Here is a 21,925-nt window from a genome sequence, read left to right on the forward strand (position 1 = left end):
ACAACCCTCTGCATAAAGAAGCCCCCCCACCTCAAGTCCCCTCTAAATCTTCCACCAACCACCTTAAAACTATGTCCCCTCGTAATAGACTCTTCCACCAATGGAAATGGCCCTAACTATCCACTATGTCCAGGCCCCTCAATATTTTGTACACCTCAATGAGGTCTCCTCTCAACCTCCTCTGTTCCAATGAGAACAAACCCAGCCTATCCAATCTGTCCTCATAACTAAGATTCTCCATTCCAGGCAGCATCCAAGTAAATCTCTTCTGCACCCTCTCTCGTGCAATCATGTCCTTCCTATAATACGGCAACCAGAACTGCACGCGGTACTCCAGCTGTGGCCAATTCAAAGTACTATACAATTTAAGCATAACCTCCCTGCTCTTATATTCTATGCCTTGGCCAATAAAGGCAAGCATTCCGTATGCCTTCTGAACCACTTTATCCACCTGGCCTGCTACTTTCAGGGATCTGTGGACAAACACTCCAGGGTTCCTTTGTTCATCTACACTCTTAATGTGTATACCCTTTCCTTATTAGCCCTCCCAAAGTGCATCACCTCACACTTCAGTGAATTAAATTCCATTTGCCACTGCTCTGCCCACCTGACCAGTAGATTGATATCCTCCTGCAGCCCATGACTTTCCTCTTCATTATCAACCACGCAACCAATTTTAGTGTCATCTGAAAACTTCTTAATCATACTCCCTATATTCAAATCTAAATTGTTGATATATACCACAAAAAGCAAGGGACCCAGTACTGAGCCCTGCGGAACCCCACTGGAAACATCCTTCCAGTCACAAAAACATCCATCAATCATTACCCTTTGCTTCCTACCTCCAAGCCAATTTTGAATCCAACTTGCCACTTTGCCCTGGATCCTCATGACCCGTTTACCATGTGGGACTTTATCAAAAGCCTTGCTAAAGTCCATATATACACTACATCGTACTCACTACCCCCATCGACTCTCTTGGTTACCTCAAAAAATTCAATCAGGTTAGTCAAACACGATCTTCCCTTAACAAATCCGTGCTGACTGTCCCTAATTAATCCTTGGCTTTCCAAATGTAGATTTATCCTGTCTTTCAGGATTTTTTCCAATAATTTTTCCACCACTGAGGTTAGGCTGACAGGCCTGGAATTACTCGGCCTATCCCTTTCTCCCTTCTTAAACAAGGGTACTACATTAGCAGTCCTCCAATCCTCCAGCACGATGCCCAGATCCAAGGAGGACTGGAAAATGATGGTCAAGGCCTCTGCTATTTCCTCTTTTACTTCACTCAACAGCCTGGGATGCATTTCATCCGAGCCTGGGGACTTATCTACTTTCAAAGCTGCTAAACCCCCTAATACTTCCTCTCTCACTATAATTATTTCATCCAGAATATCACACTCCTCCTTGATAGCAGTATCTGCATTACCCCTTTCCTTTGTGAAAACAGATGCAAAATATTCTTTAAGAATCCCACCAACAACTTCCACCTCCACACAAAGATTACTCTCATGGTCTCTAATAGGCCCTACAGTTTCATTAGTTACCCTTTTACTCTGAAAATATTTATAGAACATCTTAGGGTTCTCCTTAATTTTACTGGCCAAGATGGGACAAGAATTCAGGAGGGGACAAGAGTTGCCAGAAGGGACTGATGGTCCACCTCAGGAGAAAGAGGAAGAGGAGGACAAGTGGCTAGACGCTGACCTCGGGCCAGACAATCAGGCTGACTATGCAACCATGCCCACGCCCCCCCTGCAGACCGCAGGAAAAGGCTCGTGGTGGCTACATAGCTGCAAGACTCTTACGTCAGTAGCTCATAAACGAGCAATTTGCCTGAAAGAACGTTGCTGTTATTGACAAAGCTGAAACACTGCTGTGTGTGCGCAGCTCAGACATCAATGGTTGGCATCATCTTGGTGCCAGTTAAAGTTTAAGTTGATTCAAGTTAAGTGTAATTATACCCTTTCATGTTAAGGAATCACCGCTGTGTAACGGTTCAGCTATCTGAGACAATGCGCAACAAGGTTATGTTGAATAAAAAACATTTAATACGACCATTGGTCTGAAATCATAAGTATCACGGGCAAAAACACCCCACCCCCACTCCACTTCTTCGACCATTGACATCAATCAAATGGTCAACATGTCCATCAACACAGAAGACAAATGCAAACCAACAGGGTGACCCCCTCCCCCCATACATTACAACAAATTGCATACACCGGGATGGAGATATAACAAAGCCATCACCTGCGGACATGCAGCTCACTTTCCTTCCTCCCTCCCCTTCTTCTCCCTACCTCTACCCCTTCCCCTCCTCGCTTCACGCTGCCTGGCCGAAGAGCTCCTCAGGCGGCGCCTCATTGGGGGCGATGAAGGCAGAGCCGGTGGTTGCACGGGAGCAGGGGGTACCGAGGTGGGAACATTCTCGGATCCAGAAGCACGATCTTGCTCCTGCCTCCCATCTGTCATTGGCACTAGAGGTGCAGAACCTAGGGTGGAGTGCCGCGCTCTGGGATCACTGGAAGGCATGTGCCACGAGTGTTCCTGGCTATCGCCTCCAGGGCCTCCGCCATCCGCGGAACGTACTCCATTATGGCCGGAAATGCTGGCCAGCTGTCGGGATATGCCCCCCAATGCATTTAGGAACTGGCCACATATGTCTACAGTTCTCCTGGACATCTTTACCATCTCTCTGCTCTCATTTGGCACTTGTGGACCAGACCTGCCGCGCCCACGAAACTTCTGCAGGGTCGACGCCATCCTGGGGACAAATGAGGTGCTCTGTGGTGAGGTGCTTGGACCCGGTACCTCCAGAGTGGAGGCAGGAATGGCCGGAGGAGCACTAGATGGCCTTGGGGTGAAATGCCTTCTGGAGCCTGGTGATGCAGACTCCTCAAAGTCCACGCTCTCATCCGTTGAGAACAGACCCAGCTAATTGACGGGCGAGAATTGCAGCTTCTCAGCTGCAGATGTCGGATCGTCCGGTGAGTCCGGGCTCGCGCCCCCACCTTCTGGTCTCTGTGGTCTTGCATTGGTTGCGCTGCTGGCTGAGCTGCAAAACACAAAGAGGTTTGTTATGTATGTAAACATTGTAAGACTTGCCACCGGAGGGCGCAACTGTTGGAGGCCCAAGGGTCACCTGCACACCCCGTGCAAGGGAGTATAAAAGGTTGTCTGCCATGCTGCTTAGGCACTCTGGAGTTGTATTAAAGAGACTAAGGTCACATCAGTTTTAGCTCACAGTACTCAGTCTTGTGGAGTTCTTCCATACTTAACAAGGTTATTAGAGGAGAAGGAGGTGCTATTGTCACAAGGTGAGTTCAGTGCTATACACAGCATATGCACAACAAAAACACCACTGTTATCAAAATCATCACAGACATCACATTTCATGACCATCAACACATTCTGCATTGCAATGATTCTCATGAGGCCAACATTATTTATAGGACTATTTTAGAAATCATCTATCATATATCATTGTTCAGACATGAGTGGGTGTGGCATCTATTACCTTTAGATCACGCAATGGTGCATACTTTATTCATGTGGCATCACTTCAGGGTCTGCAGCTGCTTGTGTGGCCGTCCGGGGGTGCCTCCCCACGAGTCCTAGCACCCGCTCCTCCATGTCAGTGATGTCGCTGGTGACTGGTAAGGCCCCCCCACCCGTTCGCCTCTGCTCGGACCTATTCATCAATAGCTTCTTCTGTAATAGGTAACAGGATGACATGGCATGAGATCATTGCATGATATCATTGCTAGGTACTGTCACAAAGACTGATACAACACATAACCGACAGATGTAATCATGATTATTATGATAATTATCATTCTTTACTAAAGACGTGCAACATTCCTGGTAAAAGTGAAAGACCTCACATCTGATGATAGTCACTCATGACTCTTACAAATGAAATTATATAAATACATAAGTACATGTAAATAAATGTAATATTTACTCTTGCGGATCCGTCAAGGTTGTTCCATCGCTTGCGGCATTGGTTGCCCTCATGCACCTCGTTGGTCGCCACCGAGGCCACCTTTGCTATCTAGTCCATATCTTCTGGTAGGCCTTTGGGGTGGGCTTCTCACGCCCTCCCTGTGTCAAATCACCCGAGCGTGACTCGACCTCCTGCAGGAGGGAGGCATTTGCCTCGTCCGAGAACCTTCATGCTCTTTTTCATCCTCCAATTGCTCCTCTCCCAGCTCACTGCTCTCACCAGCATCAGTCTCCACAGCGTGTTGTGTCGCCTCCTCCTCTCCCTCCATTATAGGCGCCAAATTCTGGAAAATATCTGGCTGGGAACAGCTCATTTTTATTTGCACAATTTGCTATAAAACTCAAAACTCTCCCTCCTTCCTCCCGAAGCAGCCACCCCACACCCACACATGCCTTCACTCTCTCTCAGCTCCTTCTCTCTCTGTCTCCTCTTATGCGCATGTCATGATGACCCTTGACCTTCTGAATCGCGAGAATCGAGTGTTGCCATGCCGTTGCTAAGGACGGCGACACTTTATGGCAGAAGGTCAGAGAGATTTAACGCTAACGGCCATTTCAAATCGCTCACAGTAACGTCCAATTTTTAAAATGGAGACCAGGAGCTTTGAAAATGGGCAAGAAGCCAGCTATCTGAAAACCCATTTTTACCGTCCACGCCGGAAATAATGCATATTTTTGGTCGATCTGCACAAAAGTGTAAAATCTAACCCCGAGTCCTGATTTTTCTGTAGCTATGTCTCAGTAATCCCTACCATGTCTGGTTCCTCACAACCCATAATTGCCTCCAGCTCCCCTGTTTTATTGCAGACACAGTGTATTGCTGTACAGACAGTTTGACTCATTTTTAATAAGATTTTCTCTCACTTTCACCGGCGAGTTAGAGGAGACACAAAACCGGTAATGCGGCACCCTCACTGGTAGCATCTCGGGCCGCTGCGCCTCCAGCGATTACATCATTGGTTTGTGCAACGACCCCTTTTCACCCCACGGTGGAAATTAGGCAACGCCTCGTTAGGTTGCCGTGGGCGATATCAGCGGCAGCCTTGTGGGACGCGAACCGGGCTGCACTCCGCTCGCGGGACGAAAGTTAAAGAGGAGGTGCAAGGCACCATTTTGCGTTGTCCATGGACTTACTGGTCAGCCTCCATGTGGATTTCCACAGGTTCCATGCAACGATCATGCAGCCCGGCATTCTGTTTTGGTGCCGGGCTGTGGCCACGGCACCTCACATCCCCGGTGGCCTAGTGTAGGACCTTGAAAACCCTGCAGAGCTCGCAGCTTCCTTTAACAGAAGGGGAAGGCCCCAGAATCACGTCAGCGCTACACGGAGAGGCCGTGCAGAGCTTTTGAGTTGCGTGCTTAGCAAACCTGAGAGGAAGTGGAGCGCCCGACATTGCGCTCCCCTTCCTCTTGGGGGCGGTAACCCCAATTTCGCTTCCAAGCCGGGACTCCCGGCTCCGCAAGTTTGCCGCCCCCAAACGGGGCAATACGCAATTTTTCCCCCATGTTCTATAACTGTATTTATTCTCTTGCCATCAATGTCCTCCTTTTTCTCTTTTCCTGATTTGTTTATATTCAGACTGGTTACGTTTCTTGTAAATCCCTCCCCGCATCTTACTAGTTTAAAGCTTTTGCCACCTCCCTATTTACCCTTTCCGCTAGGACACGGGTCCCATCCTGGTTCAGGTGGAACCCATGCCATCGGTACAATGTCTTCCTGTCCCAAAACCGGTGCCAGTGTCCCATGAAAAGAAACCTTTTTTTCCCACACCAGTCCTTTAGCCGCGGGATTGAATCATTTGCCTGTGGTACCAGTGACCACATCCCCAATTCCCCTTTCAATATTTGTCCCTCACCTTACTTCCCTCTGTTATTGACCATCATAGTATGCCCCCACATAAACTTCTGTGATTGATAGATAAGGACAAGGTCATGCTAGGCCACAGTGTTCCCTATGGTCAAACAGTCTACTAACACTGAAGGTTCACTCATGAATATTTGGCACTTGGATAATCTACCAAAGGACTCATGGTACCCGTGAAATCATATCCTGTGTACTCCTGAAATACAATTTATAATGTAATTGCTTAAGAAGTTCAACAATAATGGCAACAAAACACTATAGTTAGCAACAAACTCAACCATTCCATTTTCCAGTACAACAATGTTTTCATCTCACAGGCCTCCCTACTCTCTGGCCCTCAGGCTTTTCTTCACCTGTCTTCCAATGCTAGGATCGTTCAGCTGGATCTTAGGTCTCATCATTTTGAGGCCATCGCATATATGGAATCTGAGTGCTCTTCAGCAATGTCACTGGCTCTCAGTCTCTTGCTGTCCCCCATGCATGCATGATCTTCCAGGCCTCTAGAATGCACATCCTCATTGGCTGCCTGCATTATATATTTATCAGTTATTTTTTTTAATAAATTGTAACCACAGTGTTGAACATTGACCTCTCAATTTCTATTTTATGGCCCCGGTAACACATTTTTGAAGCAACATTGGGAGAGTAATACAAACTTGTAGTCTTTGTTTTATGGTTGAAGTGCCTCTGAAGCTGCGACAGGCACCTGCAGCTCGGCACAATTATTACAGAGAGGCCTGAGCTCCAATTTCTGTCGAGCCTCGGGATCCCGGTTCATGTGTGCACCGGAAGTGCATCGAAATATATGTGATCGAAAACGCTGGGTAGGCCGCTGTGGATCCGGAAAAACTAGTTGGTGTTTGTGTCGTGTAAGCTCTGACTTGTCTTGCCGAATTTCGCAAATGGCTCCAGAAACTGGAGCAGGACCCTCATTGGAACACTGTGAAATGGGAATAACAATGTTGAATTTCTCCCCTTTTATTGTAGCCCAAAAAGGATCAGTTGAAACTGCACCATGATGTCACATTGTCATTGAGATGCCATTCTGGTTACAGAATTATGTTTCCAGGGACCACTGATCAACAGATACCACAAACCACTGACTGATTTTTGTGAGTCTCAGAGCACTCCTGCTCCTCCGGGGCAGAAAAAATAATTCAACATGACTTTGCTGTGCATCGGTTCCATCACCCGTGGAACTGGTCAGAGTGTGTACGGCACAAGCTCCAACCAATTCTTGCCGGAAATGGCCATCGGGGCCATATTTACATCATAGGATCCTGATTTCCATATTAAAAGAGGGCTATCATTTGAAACAGGTGGGCGCTTGGGACTCCTGGTGGTGGGTCCCTTTCAAAATAGATCCATCCACATCGGCAGTGTTAACGGACTGGCAAGGCTACTGACCCCACTTTGAAGCTGTTTACACCCCATTACACAGGGTGAAGGGAATGTAAATCGCCACACTTGGAATGCAACTGCACGCTTCTCACAGTTTTCTAATGGTTGAAAAATCATGTGCACTGCATGCCTGAATTTTGATCCATAATTCCGGTGGGTGATGCTCCCCTCTGACAGTGTCAGAGTGGAAGAACGCATGCTCTTGCCTGTAATTCTGTAATTCTCCACTTGCTGATTTGCAGATGTCAGTCGTACAGCAACAACCAAAACAACAACAACTGGCATTTATATATTGCCTTTAAAGTAGTAAAACGTCCCAAGGTGCTTCACAGGAGTGGTGTAAAACAAAATTTGACACCGAGCTACATAAGGAGAAATTAGGGCAGATGACCAAAAGCTTGATCAATTAGGTTTTAAGGAGTGTCTTAAAGGAGGAAAGAGGTAGAGAGGCAGAGAGGTTTAAGGAGGGAATTTCAGATCTTAGGGCCTTGGCACCTGAAGGCACGGCCACCAATGGTTGAGTGATTAAAATCAGGGATACTCAAGATGCCAGAATTAGAGGAGCGCAGATATCTTGAGAGGCGGTGGTTGGGGGGTGGGGGACAGGGGAAGAGCAGGTTGTGGGGCTGGAGGAAATTGCAGAGATAAAGAGAGGTGAGGCCATGGAGGTATTTGAAAACAAGGATGACAATTTTAAAAGCGAGGTATTGCTTAACCAGGAGCCAATGTAGGACAGCGAACACAGGGGTGATGGGTGAACGGGACTTGGTGCGAGTTAGGACACGGGCAGTCAAGTTTTGGATGTCCTCAAGTTTATGTAGGACAGAACATGGGAGGCCAGCCAGGCGTGTGTTGGAATAGCCATATCTAGAGTTCACAAAGGCACGGATGCGAGTTTCAGCAGCAGATGAGTTGAGGCGGGGAGGTGTTGGGCGATGATCTGAAGATGGAATTAGGCGGTCTTAGTTATGGTGCGGATATGTGGTCGGAAGCTCATTTCAGGGTCAAATATGACACCAAAGTTGCAAACAGTCTGCCTCCAACAGATGCTAGGGAGAGGGATGGAGTCAGTGACTAGGGAATGGAGTTTGCGGCAGGGACCGAAGAGAATGCCTTTGGTCTTCCCAATATTTAGTTGGAGAAAATTTCTGCTCAACCAGTACTGCATGTCGGACATGCTTTCTGACAATTTAGAGACAATAGAGGGGTCAAAAGAAGTGGTGGTGAGGTAAAGCTGGGTGTCGTCAACATACATGTGGAAATTGATGCTGTGTTTTCGGATGATGTTGCCAAGGGGCAACATGTAGATGAGAAATGGGAGGGGGCCAAGGATAGATTGTTGGGGGACATCAGAGATAATGATGCAGGTGCGGAAAGAGAAGCTGTTGGAGGTGATTTTCTGGCTACGATTAGATAGATAAGATGGAACCAGGCAAGTGCAGTCCCACCCAGCTGGACGACAGTGGAGAAGCATTGGAGAAGGATGGAGTGGTCAACCGTGTCAAAGGCAACAGACAAGTCAAAAAGTACAAGGAGAAATAGTTTAACTTTGTCACAGTCACAAAGGATGTCATTTGTGACTTTGATAAGAGCCGTTTCAGTAGTGTGCTAGGGGCGGAAACCTGATTGGAGGGATTCAAACATGGAGTTCCGGGTAAAATGGGCACAGATTTGGGAGGCAACATCGCGTTGAAGGACTTTGGAGAGGAAAGGGAAGTTAGAGATGGTGCGGTAGTTTGCAAGGACGGAGGGGTCAAGGGTTGTTTTTTGAGGAGAGGGGTGATAACAGCAAATTTGAAGGAGAGGGGGGACGATAGCTGAGGAGAAAGAACCGTTAACAATATCAGCTAACACGTGAGCCAGAAATGGAAGTTTAGTGGGAATAGGGTTGAGGGAGCAGGAAAGAGGTCTCATGGACAAGGTGAACATAAGAACATAGAAATAGGAGCAGAAGTAGGCCATTTAGCCCCTTGAGCCTGCTCTGCCATTCAATTAGATCATGGCTGATCTGATCTCTGCCTCAACTGCACTTTCCTGCCCGCTCCCCATAACCCTTGACTCCCTTATTGTTCAGAAATCTGTCTATCTCCATCTTAAATATATTCAATGTCCCTGCCTCCACAGCTCCCTGGGTTGGAGAATTCCAAAGATTCATGACCCTCAGAGAGAAGGAATTGCTTCTCATCTCTGTTTTAAATGGTATTCTGAAACTATGCTCCCTAGTTCTAGATTCTCCTATGAGGGAAAACATTCTCTCTGCATCTACCTTGTCAAGCCCCCTCAGTATCTTATATGTTTCAATAAGATCACCTCTCATTCTTCTAAACTCCAATGAGTAATAGGCCCAACATGCTCAACCTTTCTTCATAAGACAACCCCTTCATCTCAGGAGTCAACCTCGTTGACCTTCTCTGAACTGCCTCCAATGCAAGTATATCCCTCCTTAAATAAGGAGACCAAATCTGTGAGCACTGAGAGGTCATGAGGGGAAATCAGAGAGAAACGAGAAAGATATGAGTTTAGGGCTAGGGTAGGGGGTATCTTTAGAGGAATTTGGCCTGATGGGCTAGGGGAAGGAATGGAAGTGGCAGAGGCAGCTGACTGGATGGTCTCAATCTTAGAGACAAAGAAGTCCATGAGCTCCTCACACTTCTTGTTGGAGTTGAGGATGGAGGAGCCAGGGAAGAGAGGTTTAAGAAGACGATTTGCAGTAGAGAAAAGAAGCCGGGGTTTATCTTTACATTGCAGAATGCTCCTGGAATAGTGAGACAGTTTTGGCAGAAAGCAGGATCCGGTAATGCTTCATGTAGACCAGCCAGACCTGGCGGTGAATGGTGTTATGTATGTGAACCTCACCTGTGTGTAAGACTTGTCACTATGGGGCACACCTGTGGGAGACCTATGGGTCACCTGTGTACCCTGAAGCAAGCAGGTATAAAAGGCAGTCCACCACGCTGCTACCTCACTTTGGAGTTATATTAAAGAGACCAAGATCACAATGGTTTGAGCTTACAACACAGTCTCGTGGAGTTATTTTGAACTTAACAACTGGCGACGAGTTACAGATCATGAACTTTCACGCGGAAATGGCTACCGTTGGTATTCTTGTGAGATTTGTTGAGGGTGATGATTGGGAAGCCTTCATTGAGCGTCTCGACTAGTACTTTGTAGCGAACGAGCTGGACACGGCTGATACGGAGACCAAGTGCAGGGCGATTCTCCTCACCGCATTCGGGTCATCGGTATATGGCCTCCTCAAAGATCTACTGGTCTCAGACAAACCAACGGATAAGACTTACACAGAGCTGTGTGCGCTGGCTCGCGTACACCTCCAGCCAAAGGAGAACATCTTATTGGCCAGGTATCGCTTTTACACGCACCATCGCTCCGAGGGCCAGAACGTGGCGAGCTTTGTTGCCGACTTAAGACGCCTTGCAGGACAGTATGAATTTGCAGGATCTTTGGGGGAAATGTTGCAGGACTTTTTCGTGCTCGGAATTGGCCACAAGGCCATCCTACGCAAACTACTGTCTGCCGATCCTTAGATCTGAGCAAGACCATCACGATGGCCTAGGCCTTTGCATCCACGAGCGACAACACAAAACAGATATCTTCACAGAATCGAAGCTCACCGGCAAGTATTGTGCATAAAATAATGCCCTCAGCAGGCAGAACTGTACATAGTAGGGCCCACACGACAGCAGAGGCCAGGCTTAGGGTGACTCAGAGGCCGTTGGGGAGTGCTAATGTGAATTCATTTACACCACGCTGGAGCTGCAGGGGCAGTTACAGAGCCCATCAATGTCGATTCCAGCACTACGTGTGCAAGGGCTGTGAAACAATGGGGCACCTCCAGCGAATGTGCAAGCAACCTCGGACTCACTACATGGCAGAGTCAGCAGAGAGCGACCGATCCAGCGCGGATCACGCTGAACGAGCAGGAGAGGCAACTCAACAGGAGGAAGTGTATGGAGTATACACCTTTATCACCAATAGCTCTCCAATAATGTTAAAAATCAAACTTAACGGCATTCCAGTCTCCATTATGAGCCAGAAGACTTTTGAGAAACTGTGGAGTAACAAGGCACAGAGGCCAAAACTGAGCCCAATTCACACTACGCTGCGCATTTACACCAAAGAACTCATACCTGTTATCGGCAGTGCGGCAGTGAAAGTATCGTACGACGGAATGGTGCATGATTTACCACTATGGATTGTACTAGGCGATGGCCCAACGCTGTTTGGCAGGAGCTGACTAGGCAAGATCCGGTGGAACAAGGACGACATCAAAGCACTGTCCTCGGTGGATGATACTCCGTGTGCCCAAGTGCTAAACAAATTCCCGGCATTATTTGAGCCAGGCATCGGCAACTTCACAGGCGCCAAAGTGCAGATCCATCTTGTTCCTGGGGCATGGCCCGTTCATCACAAGGCCTGAGCAGTCCCATATATGATGCGAGAAAAAGTCAAAATCGTGCTGGACAGACTTCAACGAGAAGAAATCATATCACCAGTCGAGTTCAACGAGTGGGCCAGTCCAATCGTGCTGGTACTAAAGAGCGATGGGACCATCAGAATCTGCGGGGACTACAAGGTGACGATCAACTGAGTCTCATTACCTGCTACCCAAAGCGGAGGACTTATTTGCAATGCCAGCAGGAGGAAAGTTATTCACCAAGCTAGCCCTAACCTCTGCTTACATGACACAGGAGCTGGCTGAACCATCAAAGAAGTTGACGTGCATCAACACGCACAGACTGTTCGTGTACCACAGATGGCCCTTTGGGATTCGCTCGGCGGCGGCCATCCTCCAGAGGAACATGGAGAGCCTGCTGAAATCAGTTCCATGCACAGTGGTGTTCCAAGACGACATCTTGATCACTGGTCGCAACACCAACGAACACTTGCACAACCTGGAAGAGGTTCTAAAGCGACTGGACAGAGTGGGACTCAGGCTGAAACACTCCAAGTGTGTTTTCCTGGCGCCAGAGGTCGAATTTCTGGGGAGAAAGATCGCGGTGGACGGCATCAGAACCACAGACTCCAAGACGAAGGCCATCAAGAATGCATCCATACCACAGAATGTGACGGAGCTGCGTTCGTTCCTGGGACTCCTCAACTACTTTGGTAACTTTCTACCGGGGTTGAGCACTTTGCTGGAGCCCTTGCATTTGTTGCTACGCAAGGGTGACGATTGGGTTTGGGGTAAATCTCAAGAGACAGCCTTTAATAAGGCTGGAAACCTGCTATGCTTGAACACTTTACTTGTATTGTATGACCCATGTAAACGCTTAGTACCAGCATATGATGCGTCGTTGTATGGGGTCGGTTGTGTGTTACAGCAAGCAAATGTGTCAGGTAAACTGCAACCAGTGTGTATGCATCCAGAAGTTTATCCAAGGCTGAAAGAGCCTACAGTATGGTTGAGAAAGAAGCGTTGGCTTGTGTATACGGGGTTAAGAAAATGCACCAATATCTATCTGGTCTCCGGTTCGAGCTCGAAGCCGACCACAGGCCGCTTACCTCACTGCTCTCAGAAAGCAAAGGTATCAACACCAATGCTTCGTCCCGCATCCAGAGATGGGCACTAACATTGTCTGCATACGACTATGTAATCCGCCACGGACCAGGCACTGAGAACTGCGCTGGCGCCCTCAGGCGGCTGTCATTGCCCACCACCGGGGTGGAAATGGCACAACCTGCAGACCTGCTTCTGGTAAAGGATGCTTTTGAGAGCGAGGGGTCATCCGTCATGGCTCGCCAGATCAGGACCTGGACCAGCTAAGATCCCCTGCTATCACTAGTAAAAAGATGCATCCTCAATGGGAGCTGGTCGGGGGTTTCCCGGAGAAATGCAAAATGAAATTCATACTTTTCACCGACGCAAGGATGAACTGTCAGTCCAGTCAGATTGTCTCTTATGGGGTAATCGTGTGATTTTACCCAAAAAGGGCAGGGACAGTACCTACCCAGGCATAGTCATGATGAAGGCTATCGCAAGGTCACACATCTGGTGGCCCAGCATTGACTCCAAATTGGAGTCATGCGTATACCAATGTGACACTTGCTCACAGTTGAGCAACACCCCCAGGGAGGCCCCTCTGAGCCTGTGGTCATGGCCCTCCAAACGGCGGTCCAGGGTCCACGTAGATTTCGCTGGCCCCTTTCTAGGGAAGATGTTTCTATTAGCAGTGGACGCTTACTCAAAATGGATTGAATGTATAATAATGTCATCATGTACGTCCACTGTCACCATTGAAAGCCTCAGGGCCATGTTTGCCACCCATGGTTTGCCCGACGTCCTTGTCAGTGACAATGGACCATGTTTCACCAGCTCAGAATTCAACGAGTTCATGACCCGCAATGGCATCAAGCATGTCAGGTCTGCCCCATTTAAGCCTGCATCCAACGGCTAAATGGAACGGGCAGTCCAAACAATCAAGCAAAGCGCCCCCACTCGCTCACCGGGGTTCCCCCTGCAGAATTGTTAATGAAGAGAGCACTCAAAACCAGGCTCTCCTTAGTCCACCCGGATCTCAGTGATCACGTAGAAACCCGGCGGCACAGGAATAACATGTACCATGATCACACGGTGGCCTCACATGACATTGAAGTCAATGATCCGGTGTTTGTTCTAAATTACGGTCACGGTCCCAAGTGGATTACTGGTACTTTCTTAGCCAAGGAGGAGAATAGAGTGTTTGTTGTGAAATTGTTGAATGGGCAAACGTGCAGAAAGCACTTGGATCAGACCAAACTGCGATTCACAGACTACGAAGAACAGTTTGAAGACGACCTTACCATCTATGATCCATCAACACACACCCAACCAGCAACTGACCTCACTGTAAACCACGAGGATGAACCCACCTTGCCCGACAGTCCGATCAGACCAATCGCGCTGCTGTGCAGCGATGATCCGACCAACTCACCCATGCCAAGATTTCAACTCAGGCGATCGATCAGGGAATGCAGACCGCCAGATCGCCTCAACCTGTAAATAACTTGTACTCAAGACTTTGGGGGGAAGTGATGTTATGTATGTGAACCTCACCTGTGTGTAAGACTTGCCATTAGGGGGCACACCTGTAGGAGACCTATGGGTCACCTGTGTACCCTGGAGCAAGCAGGTATAAAAGGCAATCCACCACGCTGCTACCTCACTTTGGAGTTATATTAAAGAGACCAAGGTCACAATGGTTTGAGCTTACAACACAGTCTCGTGGAGTTATTCTGAACTTAACAAATGGATAAACCAGTTGTCCGCCATATCCATTCATGTCTGCGCCCTTTGGACTTAAAGGAGCGAAGATCAGGGCCATACCAGGGGGAACGACCACGGTGAGAGAGAGTAATGGTTTTAATAGGGATGAGGGGATCAAAAGTGGAGGTGAGCTATGTTCATGCTAAGCTGCGCGAGTGCGCAAGCGCGCAGCATGCTTGGAGCTACCGCGCAGTAAACAAAACAGGCTGCACAAGCGCTCGCAATGTTGTCAGGCCCGCAGAGAGTGGGCTTCTCCGTGTGAGAGAATACAACAGAATAAAACACATCGTGTGACACTGTGAAATAATAAAATGGTTCGATTGGAATGTTGAATTTTGACTGGAATGGATGAAACACTGAGGAATCAGCAACTTAAATTGGGATTCCTATCACTATATTGATCTGAAAGAGAGAGAAAATAGAAATTAAAGTAAAGAAAGGAAGGAAGAAAAAGAATTATGGAATTCTTCCCTAGTTCTGTTTTTTACATCCGCTTATCAATGCTGGGTATAAACATAACTAAATAACTGGGAGGAGTTAACAAAAAAGGGAGAGAAAATGCTACCGAAACCCAGGGTCGACTGAGGCCCCCTCAAACCGCCTGTTTTACCATCTCCTCACGAATGGGATTTCAATCAGTGCGCAATATTATTCATTGATTTTCATTTTTTGTTAAATGAACGGGTTACAAACGTCAATCTGTGTAACAATCATATCAAAAAATAATTTCTTACAGTGCACAAAAACTCCTTGCTTGTTCTAATTTGAAACAAGAATAATATCTCAGGGTCAATTAATTTCCTTTAACTGTTAATAACTAAACAAAATACAAAGCTCAATGAAATAAACACTACAAAATGGCATGGACAACATATTTTAATGTGGAGCACTGGATTGTTTGAAAGGATATACGTAATAAGAATTGAACCCTCTCAGTATTAAGGAGGAGTAGAATGAATTTTGGTGCAGTTCCGCTGTGGACTGTGTTACTTTTACACAGGAACGTGACTTTTAATAAGTGAAAAAAAGCTGCAATATTTAAAAAGAAATTCACAACCCGAATATTACAGATGTCATTTCCTTCATTCTTCAGTTTTGCTTCAGATAAATTGTAAGCTTTCAGCAGGAAATCTGTCCAGAAAATATTAGAAAACTCAAAATTTCATTATTCAGCAGTGAGAACACGGATATTAACTCCCAGTGACAGATCTGGGTTCAATTAACAAAAAATGAAACTCAGTGAATAATATTGCTCACTGATTGAAATCCCATTAGTGAGGAGACGGTAAAACAAGCGGTTTGATGGGGCCTCAGTCGATCCTAGGTTTCGGCAGCATTTTCTCTCCCATTTTAACTCCTCCCAGTTATTTACAGTTATTTTTTTTACCCAGCATTGATAAGCGGGTGTAAAAAACAGAGAACAAGGGAGGAATTCCATCGTTCTTTTTCTTACTTTCTTTCTTTACCTTAATATCTCTTTTCTCTCTCAGATCAATATAGTGATGGGAATCCCAATTTAAGTTGCTGATTCTTCGATGTTTCATTCATTCCAGTCGAAATTCAACATTCCAATCGAACCCATTTGTTCTGTTGTATTCTCTCGCACGTAGAAGCCCACTCCCTGCGGGCCTGAAGAAGTTGTGAGTGCCTGCACGGCCTGCTTTGTTTACTGCACAGCATCTCCAAGCTTGCTGCACACCCACGCAGCTTAGTGGGAACATAGACACTGTCCCCGAGATGTTATGATTAACTTTGATGGGACACCTGACAGAACAAATTCTAACCTGGGACATGTGTAATATTGTTTTTGTAAGGGGTATGACCTGTTATAGATTAAATAAAGCTATTAATGAGATATATAAACAAAAAACCCAACTAATTTCATGAGTTTTAAGAGGTTCTTTGAATATTTCATGATTTGAGACAGTGGGGTGGCAATATGACATTACTGTATACAAGCTTTTTAGTGGTTGCTGCTGTCGTTGTGGTTGTAAAAATTGTTGTAGTTGTAAAGGCTGTTGGTGTAAAAGCTGTTGTTGCACAATTTGCCCGTGGACAAAAAGGTCACGCTCAAAGGAGTTCATGTCCTGCTCAGTAGAAAACAAATTAGGAACATAGGAACAGAAGTAGGCCATTCAGCCCCTCGAGCCTGTTCTGTCATTCCATGAGATCATGGCTGATCTGCGACTGAACTCCATATACCCACCCGCCTTTGTCCCATATTCCTTAATACCATTGGTTAACAAAAATCTACTAATTTAAAATTTAAAATTAACAATTGATCCAGCATCAATTGCCATTTGCGGAAGAGAGTTCCAAACTTCAACCACCCTTTGGGGTCAAGTTTCGGGCTGCGCCTTGCCTGATTTCCGTGCTCAAAACCACGCTGAAAACTTACCTCGGTATTCTCCACTCCCTCAGGTGGATCCAGGCCCTCGGCACGGTGCAGCACAAGCTGTGGGGGGTGGAGCCAGGTCCTGGCACTGAAAACAGCGCCGGGACCTCTGCACATGCGCGCTACAGTGTGCGCACATGTGCAGTAGCTCCATGCGCCCGAGGCTGTGTGGGAGGGGCCCGAAGCACGCCGCCCGTAGCCCTGGCCGAATGGGCTCACTGGGGCGGCGAAGATAGGACTGGACCTCCCTCCTTGAGCTCCTGCTCCGGCTCCGGCTCTCCCCCCACCCCCCGTTCAGCTCCCGCTCCCTCCGGGTCTCTCCCGCCCCCCCCCCCCTCCAGCTCGGCTCTTTCCCGCACCCTCCCCCCCCCCCCAGCTTTTGCTCCCGGTCCGGCTATCTCCTGCACCGCCTGCCCCGCCCCCCAGCTCCCACTCCCGGTCCGGCTCTCTCACACACTCCCCCCCCCTCCCTGTTCAGGTCCCGCTCCGCTGCCTGCCTCTCCCACCCCAGCCCCCCTTCAGGTCCGGTCTGGTCCACTCCCCTTCCCCCGCCCCTCTCCACGTCTTCGGCGGGGCCCGCCTGCCCAGCATCTTGCCCTCTCCCTCCCTCTCTCCCCCCCTCCCTCCCTCTCTCCCCCTTCCCCTTCCCCCTCCCTCCCTCTCTCCCCCTCCCTCTCCCCATCCCTCTCTCTCCCCCTCCCTCCCTCTCTCCCTCTTCCCCACCCCTCGCTGTCAGAAACACTGACAGACAGAAGAGAGACACTGACAGACAGACAGAGAGCGAGAGAGACACTGACAGACTAAGAGAGAGGGACACTGACAGAGACAGAGAGAGAGAGACACACTGGGGGGGGGGGGGGGGGCATCCCAGCACGCTGTTGGAGGGCTCCCGGTGCTGCAGTCGGTGAGTAGAAACTTAATTTTTTATTTATTGATTTTTTAACTATTTTTTTTTGTTTTTTATTTTTTAATTTTTTTGATTGATTTATTGGTTGATTTATTGATCATTTATTATTGATGATGGCTCTTTATTTGTAAAAGTGATATGTTTCATGATTGTAAACTTCCCTCTCCCCCCCGCCCCCCCCCACACCCCCCCCCCCCCGCCATCTCTCTTCCTTACGCCTGATTTTCTAAGTGTAGGCAAGGTTTTTCTGAGCGTACAAAAATCTACACTTACTCCATTCTAAGTTAGTTTGTAGTAAGTTTTCACTGCCTAAACTTGCAAAACAGGTGTAAGTGGCCGGACACGCCCTCTTTTGAAAAAAAAAATCTGTTCTAAAATGAAACTGTTCTAACTCACTAGAACTGAAGCAAACTAAATGCCGAGAATTGCAATTTCTAAGATACTCCATTCTAAACTAGTTGCTCCAAAAAAATAGGAGCAATTCAGGCGAAACTTGACCCCTTTGTGTGTAGATGTGTTTCCTAATTTCACTCCTGAAAGTTCTGGCTCTTAATTTTTAAACCATGTCCCCTAGTCCTAGAATTCCCAACAAGCGGAAATAGTTTCTGTCTATCTACCCTATCTGTTCACCTTAATGTCTTAAAAACTTCGATCAGATCACACCTTAACCTTCTATATTCTAGGGAATACAATCATAATTTGTGTAATCTCTCCTTATAACTTAACCCTTGGGTATCATTCTGGTAAACTTACGCTGCACTCCCTCTAAGACCACTATATCCTTCTTAAGGTGTGATGTTCAGAACTGCGCACAGTACTCCAGTTGTGGTTTAGCCAGGGTTATAGCTGCAGTATAACTTCTATCACCTTGTATTCTAGTCCTCTCGATATAAAGGCCAGCATTCCATTTAAAAAAACATTATTTTCTTTACCTGTTCATGATATTTTAATGATCTATGTACCTGGACCACCAAGTCTCTTTGGACTGCCACTGTTTTTAGCTTTTCACCATTTAGAATATACCCTGTTCTGTCCTTTTTGGGTCCAAAGTGGATGATCTCACGTTTGTCTACATAGAAATCCATTTGCCACAGTTTTGCCCATTCACTTAATCTATCAATATCCTTTTGTAATTTTATGCTTTCATCTACAATGCCATCTATCTTTGTGTCATAGGCAAATTTGGATATATGACTGTCGATGCCATCATCTAAGTCGTTAATAAATACTGTGAATAGTTGAGGCCCCAACACAGATCCTTGCGGGGCATATGCTGCCAATTTGAGTACCTACCTAAAATCCCTACTCGTTGTCTCCTGGTGCTCAGCCATTTTCCAAACCATTTTCTAATGATTAGAGGGGACATTGGTGGTGAGGACTGGTTCAGCAGATCAGTAACTGCAGAAATGTCATGGTAAATGGAAAGCCAAAGGCTGGACAGTTAGGACTTCGTAAGTGCAGTTGCAAATAAGTTGGAAGAGTTTTTTTTTCCAGGGGTGGACACAGAAGTAAGTAGGGTTGGGGGAGGGCAGGGGCATAAGGGGGATGTGGGTGGAGAGTGATACAAGCAAGAGGGCAGAGATGGCTTTATCTGTGATTGACACAATGGGAGTAGCGAGCCCACATGAGCAAGGTGAAGGGGGTGGCCGTGAATATGGGTTGTGGAGTTTACATGGAGGGAGAAATTAAGGGAAGATAGGAGGGCAGTGAACTCAGATGAGAGAGAACATGATGTATTGAAATCACCGAGGTTGAGAAGACGCTCGGTGCAGAGGCATAGGGAGGAAAACAGAGAAGATATATTGGTGATAACATTTTTATGGTACTTGAGTGGGTGGTAGAGAACATAAGAACATAGGAACATAAAAAATAGGAGCAGAATTAGGCCATTTGGCCCCTAGAGCTTGCTCCACCATTCAATAAGATCATAGCTGATCTGATCTTGGCCTCAACTCCTTCTTCTTTTTAGGTAGTCCCTCGGAGTCAAGGGTGACTTGCTTCCATACTAATATGAGTTCTCAGGTGACCAATGCGGGACCTACAGTCTCTGTCACAGGTGAGGCAGACGGTGGTTGGCGGGACGGGTGGGTGGGGTGCTTGGGTTGTTATGCGCTCCTTCCGCTGTTCGTGCTTGGCTTCCATGTTCTCCCGATGTTCGGTGACCTCGCGGATGCTTCTCCATTTTGAGCGGTCTTGGGCCAGGGATTGCCGGGTGGTGACAACTTCACTCAACTCCCCATAACCCTTAACTCCTGTATCATTCAAAAATCTGTCTATCTCCACCTAAAATATATTCAGTAACCCAGCCTCCACCACTCTCTGGGGTAGAGAATTCCAAAGATTCACGATCCTCTGAGAGAAGAAATTCCTCCTCATTTCGGTTTTTGGGTGACCCCTTATTCTGAAACTATGGCCCCTAGTTCTAGATTCCCCCACGAGGGGAAATATCCTCGCTGCATCTACCCTGTCAAGCCCCCTCAGAATCTTACACGCTTCAATAAGATCACCTCTCATTCTTGTAGACTCCAATGAGTGTCGGCCCAACCTGCTGAACCTTTCTTCATAAGACAACCCCTTCATCTCAGGAATCAACCTCGTGAACCTTCTCTGAACTGCCTCCAATGCAAGTATATCCTTCCTTAAATAAAGAGACCAAAACTGTGCGCAGTACTCCAGGTGTGGTCTCACCAATGACCTGTACAGTTGTAGCAGGACTTTCCTACTTTTATGCTCCATCCCCCTTGTAATAAAGGCCAACATTCCATTTGCCTTTTTAATTACTTGCTGTACCTGCATGCTAACTTTTTGTGTTTCACGTACAAGGACCCCCAGATCCCTCTGAACCTCAGCATTTTGTAATCTCTCCCCATGTAAATAATTGCTTTTTTTATCTTTCCTACCAAAGTGGATAAACTCATATTTTCCCACATTATACTTCAGCTGCCAAATTTTTGTCCACTCACTTAGCTTATCTATATCCCATTGCAGATTCTTTGCATCCTCCTCACAACTTGCTTTCCCAACTACCTTTGTATCATTAGCAAATTTGGCTACTTTACACTCGGTCCCTTTATCCAAGTCATTAATATAGATTGTAAATAGATGAGGCCCCAGCACGGATCCCTGTGGCATCTCACTAGTTTCAGTTTGGCAACCTGAAAATGACCCATTTATCCTGACTCTCTGTTGTAGGATTTAAAATGAGAGATGAGAGGAGTGGAACAAGGTGAGATCCTCAAAGGAGGAGAAAGTGCCAAAAGAGTAGAGGGACAGACCAAGGTGGTGGAAGGTATAGCCAGGCAGGAGGGCTTCATTTAGGGGGAATGTGTCATCACCCCTGAGCCAGGTTTCTGTCAAGGCCATGATGTTGATGCAATCATCCACGATAAGTTCATGGATGACAAGGGCCTTGTTCACAAGTGAACGTACATTCTGGCGGGAGATGCGGAGAGGGGCGGTGATAGCTGATCCGCTGACAGAGTCCACTGGGAGGGTGAGTTGGAGAAGATTGGCAAGATCAGCCCCCAGCAGACCCGCTGGTCATGCAGCTGTGTGTTGCTAAATTTGTGAAATTTTCAGTAATGCAGTTTAAATCTAGATTTTAATTGAATAGTCTTCATTCATTCATTCAAACATCGTATAGAAACAGAACCGGCCATGTTCCATGGTGAAAGGTGAAATCACCTCGGATTAATTGTTAGCATTTCTCTTTAAGAAATGCATACACTGGAGCTGCCATAATTGTGGCTAAGTGAGCTTCCTCCACTCTATTTTGAATTAATCCTTTATTCTTCGTCTCTTATCATCAGCAATGATCGTAACTGTTGTCTACATGCACGAGAAAAAGTTAATTGTTTACTGCTTTCAGTATTTTTATTGCTATAAACTGGTTAATCTAATAATAATGCGGTCCTAGTTTGATAACATTTTGCTTATTTATCAATAAATTTTAACTTTCAAAAAGTCACTGATGCCATCTTCTCACTTGCCACATGCTTGGTTTATTTTAAATTACTGTAACATGGCGGTAGAACTGGAATTGAATAATTTGCATACCCCAGTGCTATAAAATTAAAAGTGTGGACT

At 46.8% G+C, this 21,925-nt stretch overlaps 1 protein-coding gene across 9 annotated transcripts in view; it reads left to right on the plus strand.

Annotated features, from left to right (window-relative positions):
• LOC139233945 (uncharacterized) overlaps positions 1-21,925 on the plus strand; it is a 926,529-nt gene that overhangs the window by 347,971 nt on the left and 556,633 nt on the right. Inside the window, exon 1 of one of the 9 annotated variants that reach the window (XM_070864680.1) lies at positions 19,493-19,895. The exons of the other annotated variants lie outside the window; for them this stretch is intronic. Coding sequence (XP_070720781.1) covers positions 19,869-19,895 — 27 coding nt within the window. The 5' untranslated portion in view covers positions 19,493-19,868. Of the gene's footprint in view, positions 1-19,492; positions 19,896-21,925 lie in introns of those variants that run through there. 9 annotated transcript variants of the gene reach the window in all.

The sequence above is a fragment of the Pristiophorus japonicus genome, chromosome 2 (genome assembly GCF_044704955.1).
Source record: "Pristiophorus japonicus isolate sPriJap1 chromosome 2, sPriJap1.hap1, whole genome shotgun sequence".
Lineage (NCBI taxonomy): Eukaryota > Metazoa > Chordata > Chondrichthyes > Pristiophoridae > Pristiophorus > Pristiophorus japonicus.